The sequence below is a fragment of the Rhinatrema bivittatum genome, chromosome 3, assembly GCF_901001135.1.
Source record: "Rhinatrema bivittatum chromosome 3, aRhiBiv1.1, whole genome shotgun sequence".
NCBI classification, from domain to species: domain Eukaryota; kingdom Metazoa; phylum Chordata; class Amphibia; order Gymnophiona; family Rhinatrematidae; genus Rhinatrema; species Rhinatrema bivittatum.
In genome coordinates, this window is record NC_042617.1 from 471334976 (window position 1) to 471358010 (window position 23035).

At 46.1% G+C, this 23035-nt stretch overlaps 1 protein-coding gene across 1 annotated transcript in view; it reads right to left on the reverse strand.

The window, feature by feature from the left end:
- LAPTM4A (lysosomal protein transmembrane 4 alpha) overlaps nt 1–23035 on the reverse strand; it is a 76696-nt gene that overhangs the window by 12583 nt on the left and 41078 nt on the right. Inside the window, exons 3-6 of the mRNA XM_029595970.1 lie at nt 20800–20876; nt 20595–20717; nt 18786–18881; nt 5619–5717 (exon numbers count right to left, since the gene is read on the reverse strand). Of these exons, the coding sequence (XP_029451830.1) occupies nt 5619–5717; nt 18786–18881; nt 20595–20717; nt 20800–20876 (395 nt within the window). The remainder of the gene's footprint in view (nt 1–5618; nt 5718–18785; nt 18882–20594; nt 20718–20799; nt 20877–23035) is intronic.

Here is a 23035-nt window from a genome sequence, read left to right on the forward strand (position 1 = left end):
GTGAGGACAACCATCCTGCTTGTCCTGTGAGAAAAGACGCTAGGTCCAAGCTAAGGGGCGATGAGTCCCTGGGGGTCCCCGTCTGAGGGGGGTGTCCTGCTGGAATTTGCTAGGTCCAGGGTACTCATTGAGGAGCTAGTACTTGGCCCTGGATCTCCCAGGGCCTCCTTACACTGAGTGCACAGGGCATTGGCATCTTCGCTTTGTGCGGCTCTGATATGGCATACTGGGCAGAGGCCTTGATCTCCGTTTCCGATGGGTACCATGGCTATAGGCACGTAAACCCTTATGTGCTCCGGTGTGTCTTAAGATGTGCGTGCGGGTTGTGCGCCCAAGTCGCAGGTATGCGCTCGATGCGAGTATATCTTATGCGCACGGCCCTTGTGCGTGTAACTTTATGCGCACAAGTATTTTGTGCACCTAGCTAGCCTTGTGCGCCTGGATCGAGACTGCAGACAGAGCGGCAAATAGGGCCAAGATGGCGACTGTGACCACACAGGCAATATGGCGACCACCTCTGAGGGTCTCCACGTGGGAAGACCCTTTGAACTAGCCGGGGCCTGGCCCTGGTAGGGCGGATCAACCTGGTGGCACTGGTCCCGGCCGGCAACCTGTGTGACTCCGCGAACATCGGAGTCTATGCTGAAGATTTTTACCTTACCTTGTCTTCGGTGCTTCCCGGTTTCGTTCCGAGCGGTCTCCGGCCGCCCCCTGCAGCCGGAGACCGCTGATCGCGGGTGCACCTTCGAGCGTGGCGGTGAAGGTATTTGCCCTCTCCCCCTGAGAGGGCAAATACTTTCACCGCCACGCTCGAAGGTGCACCCGCGATCGGGGGGGCTAGGTCCTTGCCATGAATCAGTCGCCGGACTGAGGCTTACCTCAGAGGGACCATGGAAATCACCTTGGGAATTCTCAACTGGGGGAGGGACCCGAGGGTATCACCGCAGGAGAGCGGAGTTAGTCTTAAGAGTAGGTTTTCTCCGTTGAATTTGTTCTAACGCTGTGAGAACGTGCAGATAGTCCCTAACTGCTATGGAGACGGAAAATACTGAAGAACTGCACTTCCAGCAGGGGTATATATACTAGGGGTTGACAGCAGTTGGAGACTGATCAGATTTCAATCTGACATCAGGAGTACATTATACCCATTGGTCCTGAGTCTGCTACACGCTAGGAAAGGTGTGTATTAAACTGACAAATAAATGCACTCTACCTAAAAAAAAAAAAAAAAAAAAAAAAAAAGTGTGTTCTTGCTTCTTTTTCTTTTACTAACTTTAATCAGCCCTCCCAACTCAGGGGGGGAACAACCTCCCTGAGCCACTAGAACAATTGCCCATCAGAGGAATTTTAACTTCTTTGCAAGAAGGGGGAGTGACCGGCCCACCGGTAAATCCTCCCCCGTATAGCTCACCGGGTCAGGGAAAAAAATCTCTCTCTGGGAAATGGCTGTAGGACAATGCCCTGCCTGTCTGTGTCCTTTTTATTTATGTATTTTTAAATATCCTTAGGAATTGATCTAGTCAAAGGATTCTCCCCCTAAGTTTAAACCAAACATGTAAGAAGAACCCTCCAAATTTAGAGATCAGGACTGCAGGTTATGCTCTCTCAATCTGCTCGAGTCAGAGAAATACTGAGTGATTGCAGGTGGCACGCCAGGTTATATGGAAGGTGCCATTCAGCTTTTCTCTGACTCCATCTGCTGGAAGGGAGGCATAACCCAGCAGTCTGGACTGATCCTGGTACAACCAGGGAACTCATGTTACTGTTGATAGTAATAGCAGTGGCTATTTTTTTTTTTTTTTAAGTCCACTTAATTAATAGCAGGTAATGGACTTCTCCAAGAAGTTCTCCAATCCTTTTTTAAACACAGCTACACTAACTGCATTAACCACATCCTCTGGCAACAATTTCCAGAGTTTAATTGTGCTTTGAGTAAAACAACTCTCTCCGATTAGTTTTAAATGTGCCCCATGCTAACTTCATGGAGTACCCCCTAGTCTACTATCCGAAAGAGTAAACAGATTCACATCTACCCGTTCTAGACCTCTCATGATTTTAAACATCTCTATCATATTCCCCCCTCAGCCGTCTCTTCTCCAAGCTGAAAAGTCCTAACCTCTAGTCTTTCCTCATAGGGGTGCTGTTCCATTCTCTTTATCATTTTGGTCGCCCTTCTCCATTGAAACTATATCTTTTTTGAGATGCGGAGACCAGAATTGTACACAGTATTCAAGGTGTGGTCTCACCATGGAGCGATACAGAGGCATTATCACATTTTCCGTTTTATTCATCATTCCCTTTCTAATAATTCCTAACATTGTTTGCTTTTTTGACTGCCGCAGCACACTGAACTGATGATTTCAATGTGTTATCCACTATGACGCCCAGATCTCTTATATGCTTCTATGTTAGTGCCCCTTCCCCTCCACTACAGATAACAGACAGCAGATTCTTTCCCATCTTGAGCTTCTTTTGCCTGACCCTACCTGTGATTTTCACTTGCTTAAAAAAAAAAATAAAATAAATAAAAATCTTTAGCTTGGGTAGGGGAATTTGTCTTACTGCTGCTTGTGCTTGCCTTGGGTGCCCTGCAAGTCATAGCATTTTTGCTATGTTTGTCCACATCTACCTGTGTCTATACTAGTTACTATCACAGTTTAAGTCTTCAGTCATTTCAACACCTTCCCAGACCTTGCCTTTGTGCATCTATTTGTCTGATCCTGCTTGTTTTGTCTTTCCAACTACTTTCAGTTCAGTGGCGTCCTGCCCATCATGTGCAGATGCACTGTGCCAGTACTGACTGCCCCTTCTGTATTCCAATAAAAACCAAAACACTCAAACAGGTCCTTTCCAGCTACTTCTACCTTTTCTTTACTGCCCATTTCTCTTTGCAGTATTCACATCTCCAGTCAGTGCTGCTAGTTACACTAAGCACATTTTCTCTGTTTCAGCTGACCTGTGTCCAGTTGTTGGTACTGAGTGAGGTCCATTTACCTGGTTTGTGATCACTGTTCTGGAAGATGTGTAAGTGTACGGTGTGCTTGCCCCTTGTTACAAACACCATACAGTTTCTCTAGTCTCTGTACCCATGCCTTTGTCAGCACTCTAGCACCGTTTTATCTGTAGGCAGTGCTTTTTCCTCGTAGGTGTCCAATGCTTGTTTTTCACTGTCTGGCTCGTCTACCTACAGATGAACCACTCTTTCCCACCACACCACTATTTTTTCAGTTTTGTTCTCTCCCTTTCATTTCCCCTATCAAGTGTTCATCTCTCTCTACTCTACCTATCCACAGATGCCTACATCTGCCCCTGTTTTCCAGCCGACAGCACAGTTTTCTAAGGTAACGCAAAAGCATAGCCCTTATGCCTCGGCCTAACACTACTAACTTTCATACATTGACATAAGGCTTATGATGGGCGCAATCTGATCTAAACACCCCCATGCAGAAGCATATAGAAACAAAGCATTATGGACAGACATGCTTTGCCCATGAGGCATTTGTTTTTCCCTTTCTGAAAAAGAATTCCTAATAGCTATTGGAATTTGACACTACATTTTCAAAATGTACTAGATATAAAAAGGAAAACCACAATTTTTAAAACTAACATTAAAAGAGGAAGAAAGGCAGAATGTAAGTCAGAGAAATATATATGAAGTTACAAAAAAAAAATGCATATGAAATTTGTTCTTGTGGACTAATCAGACAAAATGGGACTCCATAATGTAAATGTTTGATTCCAAAAGCATTTATCATTTATCCCTCTGAACAATTGTTTCAATTTCTTCACTTATTAATGTAGATATCCTTTAAGAAAATACTACAATATCCAACACAAATGGCTACAAAGTTCTATCCCAATCTTGACCAATGTTTTGGCCAACTAGGCCTTTGTCAGGGGAACATTAAATCATATAATGTAAACTTATCTGTAGCATAATATATTTGGAAATATCACTCATAGCTCACTTGTCACAACTTTTACTAAAATCTCATCAGAAAAATGAAGTATGTTTTCAACCACACTTCTATAGATAAAGGACCTAGGGTTCACTAGAAGCTGTTGGACATCACTAAAGTTTTTTTCAAAAATGTAAAAAAAACCCAAAAAACCCCCACACAAAAAACAAAACAAAACTTTGAGATCATTTACCATAAAGCTTTCAACACAGTTGAAATACATACAGAAAGGAAAGTGGGCTATGATTTCAGACCAGGAAATGCTAGGGACTCCTTTAAAGGATGAAATCAGATCTTTTCTTCTTGACCAAAAAGGTCAAAATGGAGTCTGCCAAATATCAGTTCACACCACAATATTGTTTTGGTTGGAGAAGGTTGTTTTTTTCCCCCCAATTGGACTAGAGCAGGGGTCGGGAACCTTTTTGTCTGAGAGAGCCATGAACGCCACATATTTTAAAATGTAATTCTGTGAGAGCCATACTAACTACAACCCCCCACCCTCCTGACTCCCCCAAGACCTACCAAATTTACTACAACCCCCTACTCTCCTGACGCCCCCAAGACCTGCCAAATTAATTTACTACAACCCCCCCACCCCCCCACCCCCCCCCCCCCCCCCCAAGACCTGCCAAAAGTCCCTGGTGATCCAGTGGGGGTCCAGGGCTTGCAGACAAATCTTTAATAAAAAGTAAAAATCTAACAAAACCCCCCACCCTCCTGACGCCCCCCAAGACCTCCAAAATTAATTTACTACAACCCCCCACCCTCCTGATGCCCCCCAAAATTAATTTACTACAACCCCCACCCCCAAGACCTGCCAAAAGTCCCTGGTGGTCCAGCGGGGGTCCGGGAGCGATCTCCTGGACTTGGACTGTCGGCTGCCAGTAGTCAAAATGGCGCCGACGGCCCTTTGCCCTCACTATGTCACTGGGGTCGACCAATGGCAGCGGTAGCCCCTGTGACATAGTAAGGGCAAAGGGCCCTCGACGCCATTTTGATTACTGGCAGCCGACGGCCCTTTGCCCTTACTATGTCACAGGAGCTACCGCCGCCATTGGTCGACCCCAGTGACATAGTGAGGGCAAAGGGCCGTCGGCGCCATTTTGACTACTGGCAGCCGACAGCCCAAGTCCAGGAGATCGCTCCCGGACCCCCGCTGGACCACCAGGGACTTTTGGCAGGTCTTGGGGGGGTCAGGAGGGTGGGGGTTATAGTAAATTAATTTTGGAGGTCTTGAGGGGCATCAGAAGGGTGGGGAATTTTGTTAGATTTTTACTTTTTTATTAAAGATTTGTCTGCGAGCCAGATGCAGCCATCAAAAGAGCCATATCTGGCTCCCGAGCCATAGGTTCCTGACCCCTGGACTAGAGGTACACAGGCGATATATTTATGATTTTTTTTTTTTTTTTTTTTTAAATGTGCTCTGATCTAGCCATACAACACTTACCTATTTTCTCTGAATATTTTGACTTAGTCATTTCTTTCACTTGCTAATTATTTTTAGAATATACCTTCCATTGTTTCACTGCCTACACAGCCAGTTTTAATTCAACTTATGACTAAATAAGAATTTCTCCGCTTGAACTACACAAAAGGATAAAAGCATCTCTAATTCAAGATGTAATCCTTACTTCTACAGAATAGTAGTAGGCATCTTACCTGTGGAGGAGCTCCAAATGCAGGGTACACAGCTAAATCTGACACATTTCTGTTGCTGATGTATTTGTAACAGTTCCACACACAATTAATAAGATAGGCCTGTAAAAAGAAAAAAAAAAGCTCATCACTTTAGTATGAAAATTCAAAAGCAGCAACCTAACAAGAGCAGCTCTTGATTATTCATATATTTTGACGAATTATTAAAATCTTTCCTTTTCATTACGAGTCCTATTTCACGCCCAAAGAGATACGAACTTAGCTATGCCAATCATTATGAATTTAATTACACCAGTCTCTGCTGTGCTGATCCTCAGACCCTTATGTAAGTATAAAAACTGCAAGGAGAGTGAATTAAGCAAAGGAGATTTTTCAAAACAAAGAGGGTAGTGCCACTATGTAAAATTCATAGGGTCATTCCAATGGCTCAGAGAGCCCCAAGTTCCTTTCACAGATCATGTCTACTTTCCAGGCCAGCCAGGGCTGGGGATGCTGCAGAGTCAGCATTCTCAGCTGCAGGGAAAGGAAGAGACCCTCAGTCAATCGCTGAAGTCCCATGGGGACCCCTGCCTAATCCCTTCGGTTTTGGTGCTAAAGGCACAGAGGGCATCGGCAGCACCAGGAGCACAGATGATCAGACCGGGCAAAGCTGGATACAGTACCAAGGCCCCCTCCCCAATGGTGCCCTGGCTGTGATGCATTGTCCTCCTCTGAGGAACCCACAATGGGGATGATTCCAGAGGGAGGAGAATGCGGTGGCCACTGGGGTATCGTGGGACCCTGGGCACTGGTAGCTGCTGCGTGGGCAAGATGACAGGCGCTCCAGTAGCGGTGCCAACATTGCAGAGGTGGGCTCCAGCACCACAGGAGCACCGGTGGAGCCAGTTCGATGCCTTGAAGGACTGAGCACTGCCTGCTGCACTGTGTGGTCCAACTCCTCTTGAAAATCTGCCAAAGACAGGACAGATGGAGGAGGAAAAGGTGTCAACGGAACTTCCTAAAAGGCCCAAGGAAGCTCAGTGCCCTGTACAAAATATCAGTAGGGAATGCCTGGAATTCCCAGGTTTGATAGAGAAGTCGATGCCACCTCTCCATGGGGGTCGCTTTGGTACCATGCAACGACTGACTGGTAGAGATGTTTCCGAGGTTTCCCACGGTGCTCAGGAGTCTTTCCCTGGTGCAGAAGGTGGAGACGATGACAATGACTGCCTATCTCTGGCCCTCTTTCTAGAGAAGGCCCTAGCGGAAGAGTGGTCAATGATGGACCTATATACATTGGTTTCCCCCAGCCATCGATGCACCTGATGCCGAAGTCAAAGGATCAGACTTTCTAGATCCAAAGAGCTTTTCCATCTTGTCTAAATGGGCCCAATGACCCTTGGGGGTCATTTGATCACAAAAATAACACCGCCAGGCAGAGGATACAAACCTTGAGCGGATTCATAATGACATGGTCCACAGGCACTGGGGGGCATCGGTGATACTCAGACGCCATGGAAAAAAAAAAAAAAAAAAAAAAGAGCCAGCAAGCAGTCAATGACCGGCAGCCAACAAAGAGCAACACTGTCGAGGAATCTACTGCAAGAACGAAAAAAAAAACCTTTACCATGCCATCCTATAGAAGCACCAGTGAGGAAGAAGGGGCACCCAGTGCAGACAAGTCACAAAAATGACCGGAAAAAAACTCCGAAGAGAGCTCCACAGCCACGAGGCAAAAGCTGTGTGGACAAGGAGACTAAAGGAGGACCCCGTGTGGATAGTTGCATGCTTAGTGTGCCAGTCAAATTTCTAGAAAAACTGACAAAAAAAAAAGGTTTTCCCATGCCAGGCTCCATCTGATGATGTCACCCAGCTCTCAGACAAGAAACTTGGAAAATATCTTGAAATATGGAATCCTTTTGATTCATGGATTAAGATGAAATTCAAAGAATGACTTCAGTTTCTTTGTGTGAAAAATGTTTGTGGGGGTGGGGGGGAGGCTTAGTAGGGAGTGGGCAGTCAGGTTGATAATTTTGAAAATTGTGTTTGGATGTTTGTACACAGATTTGGGTGCATACATGCTTCTGTAGCTCTGTATATGTTTTGATAAATATTTGGCTTGTCTAATTTTCTTATAATCACAATAAAAGTGTTATTTACAAAAAAAGAAAGACCAAAGATACGGGCACAACAAATCCACATTTTCTACACAACATGCAAAAGGATCAAGGCTTATGAAATCTAGTCTGTCAGACAACATTTCAGGGTTTTCTTTGCTGGGGATTTGATTGTTGTCAGTCACAAGAACTGCTACAATGGGCAAGATCAAGGATCCATCAAGCCCAGTATTCTGTTTCCAACAGTGGCCAAGCCAGGCCACAAGTACCTGGCAGGAACCCAAATAGATTCTAGTTGCTTACACCTTGGGATAAAGCAGTGGCTATCTTCAATGCTAACTGGTTAATAAGTTTATAGACTTTTCCTCCAGGAATTTGTTCAAACCTTTAAGCTTAAGCTACATCAACTGCCTTTACTGCATCCTCCAGCAATGAATTCCAGAGCTTAACTGTGTCGAATATTTTCTCCAGTTTTAGAATGTGCTATTTGGTAACTTCCTGGAGTGTCCCTTAGCCCCTATTTTTTTTTTTTTTTGGAAAGAGTAAACAGCCAGCTCACATTATACATTCCACTCCACTCATGATTTTACATCATATCTCCCTTCAGCTGTCTTCTCTTTAGCCTTTCCTCATAGAAGAGCCATTACATTCCCTTTCACATTTGGGATGCTCTTCTCCGAATCTTTTCCAATTCTGCTATATATTCTTTTTGAGATGTGGCGACCAGAATTGCACATAGTACTCTATATTTGGTCCACCATGAAGCAATACAGAAGTATGATATTCTGCCATGCTTTTCCTAATAATTCCTAAGGTTATTTGCTTCAATTGCCGCTGCATACTGAGCCAAGGATTTCTACATATTGTCTACTATGTAACCTGGATCCTTTTCCTGGGTGGTGACTCAATATTGAACCTAATATTGTTTAACTACAGTTTGGATTACTTTTCCTTATGTGCATCACTTCGCACTTGTACACATTAAAATTTTATCTGCCATTTGGATTCCCAGTCTCCCAAGATCTTTCTACAATTTCTTGCAAGCCACTTGTGATTTAACAACTTGGAATAGTTGTATGTAGTTTTAATGCCTGTCCCAATGTACAGTTTTATGTGAAAAAAAGGATTCACTGCCTATTCTTCGCCTACGTCTTTTCTTCGCCTACGCCTATTCTTCGCCTATGTCATCAACAATACCACTAAAGAATGCTTCTTTAAATTACAAGTCTTAAAGAAACTAAAGCCACTTCTTCGCTACAGAGATTTCCGCACAGTGCTCCAAGCCATCATTCTCCCGAAACTAGACTATTGTAATTCGCTTCTGCTGGGACTTCCCGCCTGCTCCACCAAACCCCTCCAGATGGTACTAAATGCCACAGCAAGAATTCTCACCAACGCCAAAAAAAAAAAGACCACATCACCCCGATCCTCCAGCACCTTCACTGGCTTCCCATTAAATACAGGATACAGTTCAAAAGCAGCATGATGATGCATAAGGCCCTTCATAGCATATCCCCACTCAACTTAACCTTCAAGCTGCAACTACATACTTCCGATAAACCAACTAGAAGAGCATACCAAAACAGATTGATTACCCAGCCCGCAAAATCCTCCCTGAGAAAACGCGCTCTATCAACGGCGGGCCCGTCCCTCTGGAATTCCCTTCCACCAGACCTCCGCCTTGAGCCGTGCCATTCTACTTTTAAGGCGAAACTAAAGACTTGGCTCTTCCTGCAAGCATTCCCAGAGAGCTAAGATCTAAAACAAAACAAACCCTGTCCTTTTGTTCTAATGTATTTATCCTTCTGCTTTATCCAAGATTATAAATTGCCTTATTTATATGTTTATAGTTGAACCTAGTTAGTTTGTTTTTTTCTTATTTACTTAGACCAAATTTTCTGTTTTTTGTTCCATGTAAACTGCCACCCGGCAGTAGTTATTACTGTTAACTGTGAACCGGAGTGATATGTATTGTATACAGGAACTCCGGTATATAAAAACCATAAATAAATAAATATTCACCCCTTTACCAATGGTACTGTGATGTTTAATATCTGTGGGTTGCCCCATAAATGAGTGGCCTAACATCTACAGAGGCAAATCCAGGCAGCCAGTGGCAATAAACCGAGAAGCTGGGCATCTTTCACCTATGCCAGTCATCCTCCCCTCAGGTTGAGCTCATTGGTGCTGGTGGCTGGTAAAATACAAGTAACTGGGATAGCCCCTGATACAAACAAGAAGCCTGGAACAGAGGGCTATTCTGGAACACACCAGAATACCCAGAAAAAGAAAGGCGTTCAAGCAGGAACACTAAAGGCAGAATCCTGGAGACAGTCTTCTGGATTCAGGCAACAAAGAGAGCCAGAGTATGAAGACCAAGCTCTGGTGACTAAGGAAAAGCTTCAGTATAAATATATGTTTAGGTAGAAAAGAAGATCAACAAGGGGGCGGGAGTGAGGGAGAAAGCCGAGAGTTCACAGTGCCACCTGTTGTGAAGCTGGCAACGGATCCTCATAGGTACAGTTTGGGTGGCCCTGCAACTGGAGTACTAAACAAAAAAACCCAAACACACACACACCCCTGTGTGACTTACACTTGGAGTTAACCCAACCCTTGAAACTAAGAGACCAAGCCAGAAGGGAGATATCCTGAAATACTCAGGTCCAGAAGGGAGAACCCTCTGAAAGCCTGAAAAGTATAACCATTAAAAAGGGTTCTTCCCCACCCCCATTTATTAACCATCTTATTCCAGAAGAACCTGATCAAAAAGGGTAATAGTCTAATAGTAACCCTTATGCCCCCCCCCAAAAAAAAAAACACCCCCCCCCCACACACACAATTTAGAAACTTGCTTCATTGTGTGGCTTGTGAATCCTAGTTCCCAAATGGCACCTGCACATAGTGTGCTTGCTGAGATGGAGGCTGTAGAGATCCCACATGCAGATACCTTTCCATCACCACCAGGAGCAATAGAAGTAACGTACGATTACATAGGGATTCTCTAGCACCATTTTCCTTCCTTTCCATAGCCCAAGAGCAGCCCTGACTCATCCATGACTATCAGAAGAGTAGACTGCTGCAGGAGTGGAGTAGCTGCCTAGTATTTAGAGCTGATTTTAGAGAAATCATGATTTAAAATCCTACTTCTCCCACTGATGCTCTTTATGACCTTGGGCAAGTCACTTAACCTTCCATTGCCTCAAGTACAATCTAAGGGCCTGATTTACTAAGGTTCTTCTCCCATTCTGTGTCTATGGGAAAAATGCTTAGTAAATCAGGCCCTTCTGAGGACAGGGAATTACCTACTGCACCTGAATTTATGTTTTAAGCATAAATTCAGCAAGGCAAGTAATTAAAGTCAAATCCACAAGGTGGAAAAGGAAGCAGCAACCAACTATTGAATATAGCAGCCCATCCTAAAAAAGCTAGCTGGCTAACTTCATCCAGCTAACTTTAGGGTAACTCTTAGGTCTGACCAGACTTAGCAGATTTAAGTTTAAATATCAGGGTCAGCTGGATAACTTAGCCAACTCATTCAACTCCTCTCAGTTACACCTCTGGAACGCCCCAACTTATTAACCAGCTTGAATATAGCTGGCTAACTATTTAAGGGGTAATTTTAAGACTGGTCACATAAGTAAAAAGCCTGTGGGTACTTTTTACCCATGGGTTGAGCCATTCATGTAGAAAATCTGTGTAATGGGCATGCTTTCACTTTGAACATTATCCTTGGGAAAAAAAACTTCTTGCATTCATTTTCTCCTGCTAATTTGAGTTTTTCCAGGGGGGGGGGGGGGGAAGAAGTTACATGCACTTTGTTTTTTGGAACAAAACAAAAAGTGTGTGTGTAAGTGCAAACCTGTCAACCCCCTCCAGGACTACCAACCCCCAACTGTACGTGAAAGTATGCATACAGGCCCATTTGCCCTTTTACTTACATATAGAATGAATAAGTTTTAAAAAAAAGCCCATATCAGAGGGTGAAAGCTCTGTTTTATCTGTATAAATGGCTTTTAAAAGTTACTTTCCTTGTGCAAATGTGGATGCACTGATGTTTAAACTTGTGCATTTTAGATTTTCACCAGGAGACAGGAGACTTACAACTCTGGAGACTCATGACCTGGCTTCACATGTCATGAGTCCTGTGCTTATTGTTTAGAAGTGATGCATTGAATTTCTAGGGAACAAATATTGCACTCTTAATTTGCATTTTCTTAATTTTCCTTGTACTCTCTTAATCACACCTCAGTTTGTTTCATATTTAAAAGAAAAATTGGGTCTTGAGGAACATTTTAGCTTCCTTTTCCAAATGTATTATTTACCTAATCCTTCTGCTGTCTCTTTAGAAAGTTTGACTGGACCAGTTTTCTTGAGCAAACCAATGAGGTTATTAATAACCATGCCACTCTAATGGTCTCTTGCATGTTTGAATTAGTAAAAACTTAATTATGAGACTGGAACGTACAACAGTGATGCAGATGTATTAGATTATATTATGTCAGGTTTTCTTCTGTTAGTCACATTTGTTCCATGATCCTTCAGAACCCCATTTGGTGGGCTATGTTTATCATCCATTGTGTTTTACTTTGATTTTCCATTGTTAAAGGAAAATTAGTTTCTTACCTGATAATTTTCGTTCCTGTAGTACCAAGGATCAGTCCAGGACACCTGGGTTGTGACTCGCACCAGTAGATGGAGACAGACTAAAACTTGTGGGCGGAGCATATATGCCCCTGTGCCAGTCACAGCCCCTCAGTCATACGTAATGTCAAAGTAGACAAAAGCCAAAAAGGCAACCATAACTAACCATACAAACTTGGTAGGGAAACGAAAGAAATCCAACACCCCTACCGAAACCAGACTCCCAAACCGGGAGAGCAACTCAAGAAGGGTCAGCGTAGACTCCCAAACCGGGAGAGCAACTCAAGAAGGGTCAGCGTAGTGAAAGAAACAATAAAGAGCGGACTCTCCATTACTATAGCGCAGCACTGTGGGCGGGATCCTGGACTGATCCTTGGTACTACAGGAACGAAAATTATCAGGTAAGAAACTAATTTTCCTTTCCCTGTACGTACCAGGATCAGTCCAGGACACCTGGGATGTACCAGAGCCAACTTACCGAGGGTGGGAAGCAGAGAGTCCCGCTCGGAGTACCCTCTCTCCAAAACCCCCAGCTTCAGTAGCCTGAACATCCAACCGGTAATGTTTAAAGAAGGTATGCAACGACTTCCAGGTAGCCGCCCTGCAAATCTCTTGAGGCGACCCCTGAGAAGATTCCGCCCAAGACGCAGCGTGAGACCGCGTCGAATGAGCCCGAAGACTCACTGGCGGCGATTTTCCACGCAGAAGATACGCAGAACCAATGGCTTCCTTGAGCCAACGGGCAATTGTCGTGCGGGACACCTCAGCACCTTTCTTTGGACCCGAAGTCAACACAAACAGATGATCCGTCACCCGATACGGATTAGTAACCTCTAGATAGCGAAGAAGGGACCTCCGCACATCTAGTTTTCCCAAGTCTTTCGTTTTCGGGTCCGAAGACTCCCCAAACATGAAAGCGGGAAGTTCAATCGACTGATTCAAATGGAACGACGACACGACCTTAGGAAGGAAGGAGGGAACCGTCCGCAAGGAAACCCCCGAATCGGAGATGCGCAAGAAGGGCTCCCTACAGAACAACGCCTGTAATTCTGAAACACGACTGGCTGATGCAATCGCCACCAGGAATACGGTCTTCAACGTGAGATCCTTGAGCGTATAACGTTTCAGGGGCTCAAACGGCGCTGAGCATAAGGCTGAGAGTACCCAGTTGAGGTTCCAAGACGGGCAAGGGGCCGCAACGGAGGACGGAGGTGCTTAGCCCCCCTAAGAAAGCGGGAGATATCTGGGTGGAGAGCCAGAGAGACTCCCCGGACCTCACCTCGCAAGCACCCAAGCGCCGCCACTTGGACCCGAAGGGAATTGCACGCTAAACCTTTGGCGAGCCCCGCCTGGAGAAACGCCAAAATATCAGAAATAGAAGCGGAAGTGGGATTCAGACCCCGCTCCACGCACCATTCCTCAAACACTACCCAGACCCGAACATAAGCCAGGGAAGTAGACTGTTTTCGGGATCTCAGCAACGTAGTAACGACCGCATCCGAGTAGCCTTTTCTTTTCAACCGGTACCTCTCAAAGCCATGCCGCGAGACAGAAGTGATCCGCATCCTCCAAACAGACGGGGCCCTGCCGAAGAAAGCCCCGCGAACCCCTGAAGGCGAAGGGGGGCGGCCACCGACAACTGGACTAAGTCCGCAAACCAGGGACGGCGCGGCCACTCCGGCGCCACCATGATCACGTTGGACGGGTGCAAGTCTATGCGCCGCAGAATCTTGCCGATCATGGGCCACGGTGGGAACACATACAGAAGCACATCCGCCGGCCAGGGAAGCACCAACGCGTCGACTCCCTCTGCGCCCCTTTCGCGACGTCGACTGTAAAATCTCGGAGCCTTTGCGCTGTGCCACGTGGCCATCAGATCCATGTGGGGCGTTCCCCAAGTCTTGCAGATGAAGAGAAACGCCTCTTCCGCCAGCTCCCACTCTCCGGGATCCAGACTGTGACGGCTGAGAAAATCCGCCTGGACATTGTCGACTCCTGCAATGTGGGACGCAGCGAGATGGCTGAGATGCCGCTCTGCCCAGAGCATCAAGAGCCACGCCTCCTCCGCCACTAGAGGACTTCTTGCCCCGCCCTGGCGATTGATGTAAGCCACGGTGGTAGCGTTGTCCGACAAAACCCGGACCGCCTGTCCGCGTACTAGGGGTAGAAAAGCATGCAGCGCCAGACGGACCGTTCTGGTCTCCAGCCGGTTGATAGACCACCGGGTCTGCGACTGACCACAGACCCTGAACCGACTTCCCTTGGCACACTGCCCCCCAGCCGGAAAGACTGGCATCCGTGGTCACCACCGTCCAGTCGGGCACCAGAATGGACACTCCACAGGAGAGATGCTTGGAATCCCACCACCAGCTCAGGCTGGCTCGCGCCTGACCCTCGAGAGGGAGAGGTAGATAAAAATCCTTGGAAACCGGTTTCCAGCGGGAAAGCAATGAGGACTGCAGCGGTCGTAGATGAGCGAACGCCCAAGGGGCTAACGCCAGAGTGGATGCCATAGACCCCAGAACCGTCAGGTAATCGCAGACTCGTGGCCGGTGTAGCGACAGAAGACGTAGCACCCGAGACTGCAGATTGCATATCCGTTCCTGAGAGAGAATCACCTTGCCTCGCTTCGTGTCGAAAAGGGCTCCAAGATACTCCAAGGACTGAGAAGGTTCGAGATGACTCTGTTGTAGTTGACCACCCAGCCCAGGGACTGCAAGAGCTGTAACCCCCTGGTCACCGACTGCCGACACAGACTCTGAGACTTCGCTCGGATTAGCCAATCGTCGAGGTAAGGGTGAACCAGCAGGCCTTCCCGCCGCAACTGCGCCGCCACGACCACCATCACTTTCGTGAATGTCCGAGGCGCTGTCGCTAGGCCGAACGGGAGCGCCCGGAACTGGAAGTGCCTGCGCAGAATGCAAAACCGCAGGAACCGCTGAAAAGCTAGATGGATGCCTACATGAAGGTATGCTTCTGTGAGGTCTAGGGACGCCAGGAATTCGCCGGGGCGCACTGACGCGATCACGGAACGAATGGTTTCCATCTTGAAATGAGGAACCCGAAGGCATCTGATGACTCCCTTCAGATCCAGAATGGGGCGGAAAGAGCCGTCTTTCTTGGTCTAACTCGTAGCCGTGTCTTATCACGTCGAGGACCCACTGATCCGACGTCATGCTGGCCCATTCCTCGAGAAAGAAGGAGAGACGCGCCCCCACGTTTGGGACAACGTGCCGAGGCCACGAGGAGGGATGGGCCGGCAGGACTTCATTGTGAAGGCTTGGCCCCCGCACCCGACGGAGCCCCTCCTTGCCGGCCAAAACGCTTGCCCCGAAAGGACTGCTGCCACTGAGCGTTCCGCGAGGAGGACGACCTATATGAGGATCCAGAGGATCTTTGCGGTCTGGACTTCCTGGGCCCCCGGAACCGGGCTCTGCCTGAGAAGGAAGATCGCGGACGGGCCCTATCCTCCGGCAGCTTAAACGCTCGATTCTCACCCAGGGAAACCAACAAATCATCTAACTCCTTGCCAAATAGCAATTTCCCTTTAAATGGCAATGCCCCGAGGTGAGCCTTGGAAGAGCCATCCGCTGCCCAGTTGCGCAGCCAAAGAAGACGACGCGCCGACACCGCTGCCACCATGGAGTGAGCTGAGGTGCGCTACAGATCATGGAGCGCATCGGCCCCATAGGCAATGGCTGCCTCCAACCTGTCTGCTTGAGAAGCTTCCTCTGCAGAGACCTGCATTCGCCTGAAGGACTTGAGCCCAGCGCAGACTAGCCCGCATAGCAAAATTCGTGCACATGGCGGGCCGCACTCCTAGGACAGAGACCTCGAAAATCTTTTTGAGTTGAACCTCCAACTTCCGGTCTTGAATATCCCGGAGGGCTGTCGCTCCCGTGACCGGGATGTTAGACCTCTTCGTGACAGCGGACACCGCCAAATCCACTTTTGGGAGCCGGAGGAGCTCCAGCGCGTCCTCCGGCAAAGGGTAAGGCTTGTCCATGGCCTTGCTGACCTTCAAATCCAACTCCGGAGTATCCCATTCCTTGAAGAGGATATCCGTGGACGAAAAAATGAAAAGGAAAAGCAACCGCCGGCCCTGTGAGCCCGAGCAGGACAGGATCCATATTTGCCTCCTGGCGGACCACCACCGGAGGGGCATCAATCCGCAGCTCCTGGAGAATGGCCGGGATAAGCGGCGACAGCTCCTCCCTAAGGAACAAACGCACCACCTTGGGGTCATCCCCATCGACGGCCTGTGCTCTTTTCCCCGTAGCGAGCTGCGCGGAGCCATCTGACGCTGCCTTCCTGGCTCCCGGCAGGGGTTCCTCAGAGGCCTCCGTGTCCGCCTCGGCGGATTCTTCGGACTCCGAGCCCTGCGGCACCCCTCGCGGAAGCCGCTTGCTCCGGCCCGCGGCCTGGGCGACCTTCGCCGTCCTCCTGGCCGGCTTTTTCTTCGGCGGGGACCGGTGGACCCGAGCGCGCGAGGCATCCCCCCGACTGCGCTTGCTTCGCCTATATCGGAGCACCTTGCGCAGCAAAGCGCTAAATCCTCTGAGAGCTCGCCAGAATCCGAAGAATCGATTTCCGAAGTCCCCTGGGACCGGGGCCCCTCCGAGGGGGCCTCCCCCGCCGCACCCCACTGCGGGGAGAGCTCAGGGGGCAAAACCGAGGCCTCCACCGTTTCGCGTGAGACTACCCGGCCGGTGGACAAAATGGCCGCCACTCCCGCGGAAACCGGGAAAGAACCAGGAGGCCTGTCAGGGGCCCCTCCCCCCTGCGACGGCGATCGTGCCACCCGGGAACGGGTCCCCCGAGGTGCCCCCGATGATCCCTCGTCTCCCGGGACGCAGGCCGAGCAAAGGCCGTCCCGGGAGAGACGCGCACGCGCCGAGCCGCAGGCCCTGCACTGCGAGCCGCGCGGCATCGAGAAAATCGCGGGAAAACAAAGGACGCGCCGAAAAACACTGAGGGGCGCTGAAGAAAAAGAAAAAAATCACCGCGGCGAAATCGGCAACCTCCCCCCTGCCGACGACGCCCCCCCCCCCCCCCGAGCGGGACGGGACGGAGCGCAACGCCAGGCAACGGAGAGCCGACAGAAACAAAAGTCAAACACTTTTTTTTTTTTTTTTTTTTTTTTTTTTTTACAGAAAACGCTGTCCCTGGTACTGAAAAAGCCCTCTGTCCTGCAGGGGTGAGTGAACCGGGCTCCCCGGTGTCACCCCTGACGCTGCTACTAGTCCAGCCGGGTCCTCAACCCTAGCAGCGGCCTCCACCTGGGGAGGGTAGTCCCCTCAGGACCTCTCAACTCCCCAGGGAGGCAGGGCAACCGGGACTAAATTAACCAAATTAAACAAAAAACCCAATTTACAGAAAAAAACCAAATAGGCCTAATAGAAAATAAAACCCAAAAAGCGAACCTGACTAACAACCAGATTCAGGCCCGACAGGGCTGTGACCGGACCTGCACCACCTACTGGAGACAGAGTAAGACTGAGGGGCTGTGACTGGCACAGGGGCATATATGCTCCGCCCACAAGTTTTAGTCTGTCTCCATCTACTGGTGCGGAGTCACAACCCAGATGTCCTGGACTGATCCTGGTACGTACAGGGAACTACTTGTCACCCTAATTTTTTCCTGTCAAGACTTGCACTTGTGTATTATTTTGAAAATTAAAGAGTAAAATCTAAGTAAATATGCATGCAGAAGGAAACTGGAAGAACTGCAGATTTCTATATTTCTCTGTACACAAAAAGGGATTTTTAGTTTTTAAACCATTTTTGGCAACCAAACATTTTTTTCGTGAAATGTTGGTACTGAAGATTAGACAAATTCTGGAAAGTTAACTGCTCACCCTCATCCATTACATGGTTCAAGGAAACCTGTTCCTTCACAGAACGTAACAAAAAAAGTATAAAAGCCATCTACAAGCTTGAGACACTTACAGCCTTGTCAAATATGGCTACAGTATTTGTCCTGTAAATACATTTCAAAATTGAAAACATCTTTATAGATATATGGTACTCAAAACAAACATGCTGTTATATGATGCCAAACGAGCTTAATGCAACCTTCACAACACTTTTTTTGCTGAAAAGTGCCAATGGGTAAACAAGCACTTCCACTAGAACTAGGTTGCAATAAAACAGTTCTGTGGTACTGGGATTTCAATCACTGGTAGCAAGCCTCAAATTATATTTGTTTTAAAGCTCCAAACTGCATTTCACACTCAGTGGCACTTTATAATCAAGGAGGGCCACCCAAGCTTGGTCCTGCTGTTCAAAATGGAAGGTAGGTAGGTAGGTTTTCAGTTCTATTTAACTGACTCAATGCAATCTTTTGATTGTTTCTAGAAAAGAAGACTAGGAGTGTTTTTTTTATGAACATTAAAAAACACAAAAAACACACAAAAAAAAAACAACAACTTACCTTTAAAATAATAAAGAATGTGAAGAATGCCAGAACAATGAACAGGAGGCAGCTGGAGTCCAGAGAAAGTACATCATCTTTATATGGAAAATCGGGCTAATTCAAAACAAAAGAATGTCAGACTAGATACATTACTGAATTTTCTTAAAACATTTAACTTAAAATGCTAAGTGGATACTGTAAATGTATAACTTTCCTTACAATAAAGTATATTTATTCAAATCAGTAACAGCAATACTGTGTTAAAAAGAAAAAAATTGGCAATCAGACTCAAGGGAAAAATGAGCACAGCAGCCTATTCTGTTTAGCACAAGATTTATTTAAAAGGATTTATTACCTGCACCCTCCAATTGTTTGGGACTGATTACAACAATTGTTGTATTGATTACAACAATACAAACCATAAATTACAAACATATACTCACTTACTGCACTCACCTACTCTACTGTCCTTACTACTAGGGACCTCCAATTTTGGTTTTTTATATTTTTCCCTGGAATTTCAGGGTTTTATTTTCACAAGATGTAAAAAAGGAGAAATCAGTCAAAAAATTACTCATTTTTCCAGCTTAGTTTTATGGACAGAGGGAAAACATGAAACAGATTGAGGGGGAGATAGAGAAAGCAAGGAAGAGTGGGGATAGGGCGAGAGGTGGGATGCTGAAGAGAAAGAGGAGGGGTCTGAAGGGGAGAGAAAGATGAGAGGTGTATCCAAGAAGAGCCATGACTGCTTTGCAGCTCCAGCATAATTTATGGTACTATGTGGGGCCTACTGAGTCTGTTTTTCCTCAAGGATAGCGATAGGAGTGGATAAGGAGGGGTGGCAGGAGGGGGCAGAATGGAGCCTCCCCAAACAAAAACCAATGAGCAGGCTTCTCTGCTTTCTTCCTCCAGCATCCCACCTCTCTCCTCCTAACCTACCCCAGCTTACTCTCATCCTTTGTCCCATTGTCTCTCCAACCCCCTCACTCACCTCCTTCACTCCCACTCCCTCAATCTATCCACCCATCTCAACTCTCTCCCCAACGCTGCCATGATGCTATCACTCACTCTCTTCCAAGAATCGTGACTTTGCAGGGCCTCTGGTCTCTTCCTGCTCCTCGGCTGACATCATTCAGGCGCTGACAGCCAAGGAGGAGAAAGAGGAGCTGAGGCACTGCAAGGCCAGGACCCTATTTTAAATTTTAGGAGCACAGATAGCAAGTGACCAGGATTGGGGCAGAGGTAACGGCAGCAGCTGCTACTGCGGGGGTGGGGGGAAGAACAGTGCCTGGCCAATGAGGCTTCTCTTTTGCTATGGCCCCTGCGGCCTGCTTCAGATATATATGCCAAATTCGGGTGAAAATCTGTTTAAACTGATTGTTAATTACATTACAACTCTGAATGTAAGCAAGGTCATTTTCTCTGAAATAGAACTTGCATTTCCATCCAGTCACTGTATCACCTTTTCAAATATTGCTCTTCCAAGTTACTTCGCTAAACTATCAAACTCCAAATTTTACATAAGGCTGCAGTGGACAAAACCCTGGTCTTCAATTAGGCAGAGTTTTGAGCATATGAAATCTAAACCTGGGTTTTTCAACATCACACCACTGACCCTGTGGTTCAGGGCAGAAAGTTTCACTGCAGCATTCAAAAGGGCTTTACAAGATCTGGAATACAGCCGACAATACATGCTATACCATGGTTTTCTACATTTATTATAAAGAGTATGAAAGGAACTCATTAAAAAGTAGTCTTTAAAAAATATATTGAGTTCACTCTGATATGTCACACTTTGGCTACACAGTAAATAGAAGAGAGACTTACTAATTCCTCCAGATACTGCTTAATTCTTGGTAAATAGGTAAGAGAACTGATGGCAACTAGGCAACTAAGAGCGAAGTTAAAGAGCTGATAGCAGAAGAATGGAATCAGCCAGCCTCCTCGATGCTGGAAAAACAAAAAAGCAGTGTCAGTATGCAATCACTTTACCATGATGGATCATGAGGCTGCCAAAAAGTTAAATACTCACAGTAATTGCACCATACACCATCATTGCGCTCATAGTGAACATGAGGAGGGTGAGCGCGAAGAGAACACAGGCATTTTCTAGGGAAAATAAAAGCAAAGTTGAAGGAACATTACAACTTTGAACGTAAGCAAGGTCATTTTTTCTGAAATAGAACTTGCATTTCCATCCAGGTACTGTATTACCTTTTCAAATATTTCTCTTCCAAGTTACTTCGCTGAACTATCAAACTCCAAATTTTACCTAAGTTTGCAGTCAGTTTCTATAAAAACTGAACATGACAAATAAAGACCATATGAACTGGCCATCCACATCTCCTGCTCAGCTTTACAATGCCTTCCTCAAAGATTCTCTGTGCTTGTCCCATGCTCTCTTGAACTCCAATAATGTCCTTGTTTCCGCAACCTTCAAGGAGGCTATTCTATGCAGCCACCACCCTTTCTGTAAAGTTACATTTTCTTAAAATTACCCCCAGGGTCTTCACTCTCATCACATGACCCTTTCAATCCAGAGCCTCTTTTTTTGTTGAAAGAAGTCCACCTTCTATGCATTTATTCCTTGTAGAAATTTAAATCTCCCTTATCTCCCCTTTCCTCCCAGTTATACATATTCAGATCTTTAAGTCTGTCCCCCTCTTTGCTTGATGAATCCAGTTGATTGTTTTAGTAGCTGCCCTCTGGACAAATTATTTGGTTCTATCCTTTTGAAAGTGCAGTCTCCAGAACTGTATACAGTACTTTAAATGAATACTTGTACAGAGGCAATATCGCCTCCCCATTCCTGCTGGCTATTCCTTTTCAAAATGCACCCTTCTGGCTTTTGCTTTATCTACCTGTTGGCCCCATTAATATCAGATGATATTGCTGCCAGATTCCACTTGTGTGCAGAACATCTCCTGCTATACTCTACTGCTCTCTAAGGGTTTTGCAACATTACAAGGCAATTCTAGCCACAGTATATAATTTCTCAATCTGATTTTTTTTTTTTTTTAACAGACCACAGGCTGCCAACTTGCATGGTCCCTTGGCAGTAGGATGCAGAATTCTTAACACCATTATGAAAATGCTTAGGAGTTCTTACACCAAAACTGTGGAATAAGGAGACCCTGTACTGAGGAAAGAGTAATTTCATATTCAGGTTTGTTTTGCACATTCTATGACAGGAATTAACCTCATTTGAAAGGTAGGGTAATACAGTAAATGACAGCAGATAAAAACAAAATGGGCCATATAATCTGCCCAGCAAGGGGTTTTTAAGACTAACTAGCGCTCCAGGCAGAAGCATGAAGCCAAAAAAAACACCAAAAAAAACCTCCAACACCAAATGCTACCACAGGTTTACTTTTGTTTCTTCATTATGAATACTCTTTTTCCCACACCCTTTTGACTTCCATTACCATTCTTGTCTTAACCACCTCTTCCAGGAGGGGCATTCCATGGATCCACCACACTTTCTGTGAAAAGTCCCCTGGTGTTTGAATCTATCTCCTTGGAGAGTCAATCATGGCCTTTACTTCTACAATTTCTTTTCCATCAGAAAAAGGTTAGATTCTTCCGCATCATTAATACCCTCCAGGTATTTAAAAAGTCTGCCTCATATTCCTTCCATTTCGCCTCTCTGCTAGGGTATGCATATTTAGGTCCTCTGTTCGGGGGGGGGGGGGGGGGGACGGGACGGGACGTGTCAGTATGTGCTGATTGAGAACCTGTATGTGTAACTGTGAAAAGAGACAGCATGTGTGTAAATGTGTAATTAAGAGCCTATATAAGGAGAGAGAAAAAAAAAATTATATATATATAAATAATGAGAGAAAGAAAGAATATATAGTTGCAAGCAAACCATCCCTCCTGCTAATTCAAAACAATAGGGCTCCTGGATATCAATGTTCCCAGGTATGCAGTGCAAAAAAAAAAAAAAAGTTTGTATCCTTATTTTTCATTACTGGGTCTTTGTGTCTGCTATTTTGAAATATTTTATTGGTATCTGAAGATTTTGATATGATTTTTATTGGATATTCCATTCATCAGTTTGAAATAATCTGTTCTTTGTTAGTATGGTTTTGCTGCTATTGATTTTATATTTCCTGATTTGTTTTATAAAGACTGGTGATGTTTGTTTTCCTTTGTTACAGTGCATATAGAGACTCTGGCTTGTTGCGGTTTCCAATTCAGTTTCTCTGCATGCTTCTAGTTATGCGTTTTGGTCTCTATTCTGTGTTTGTCAGCACATGTGATTCAGG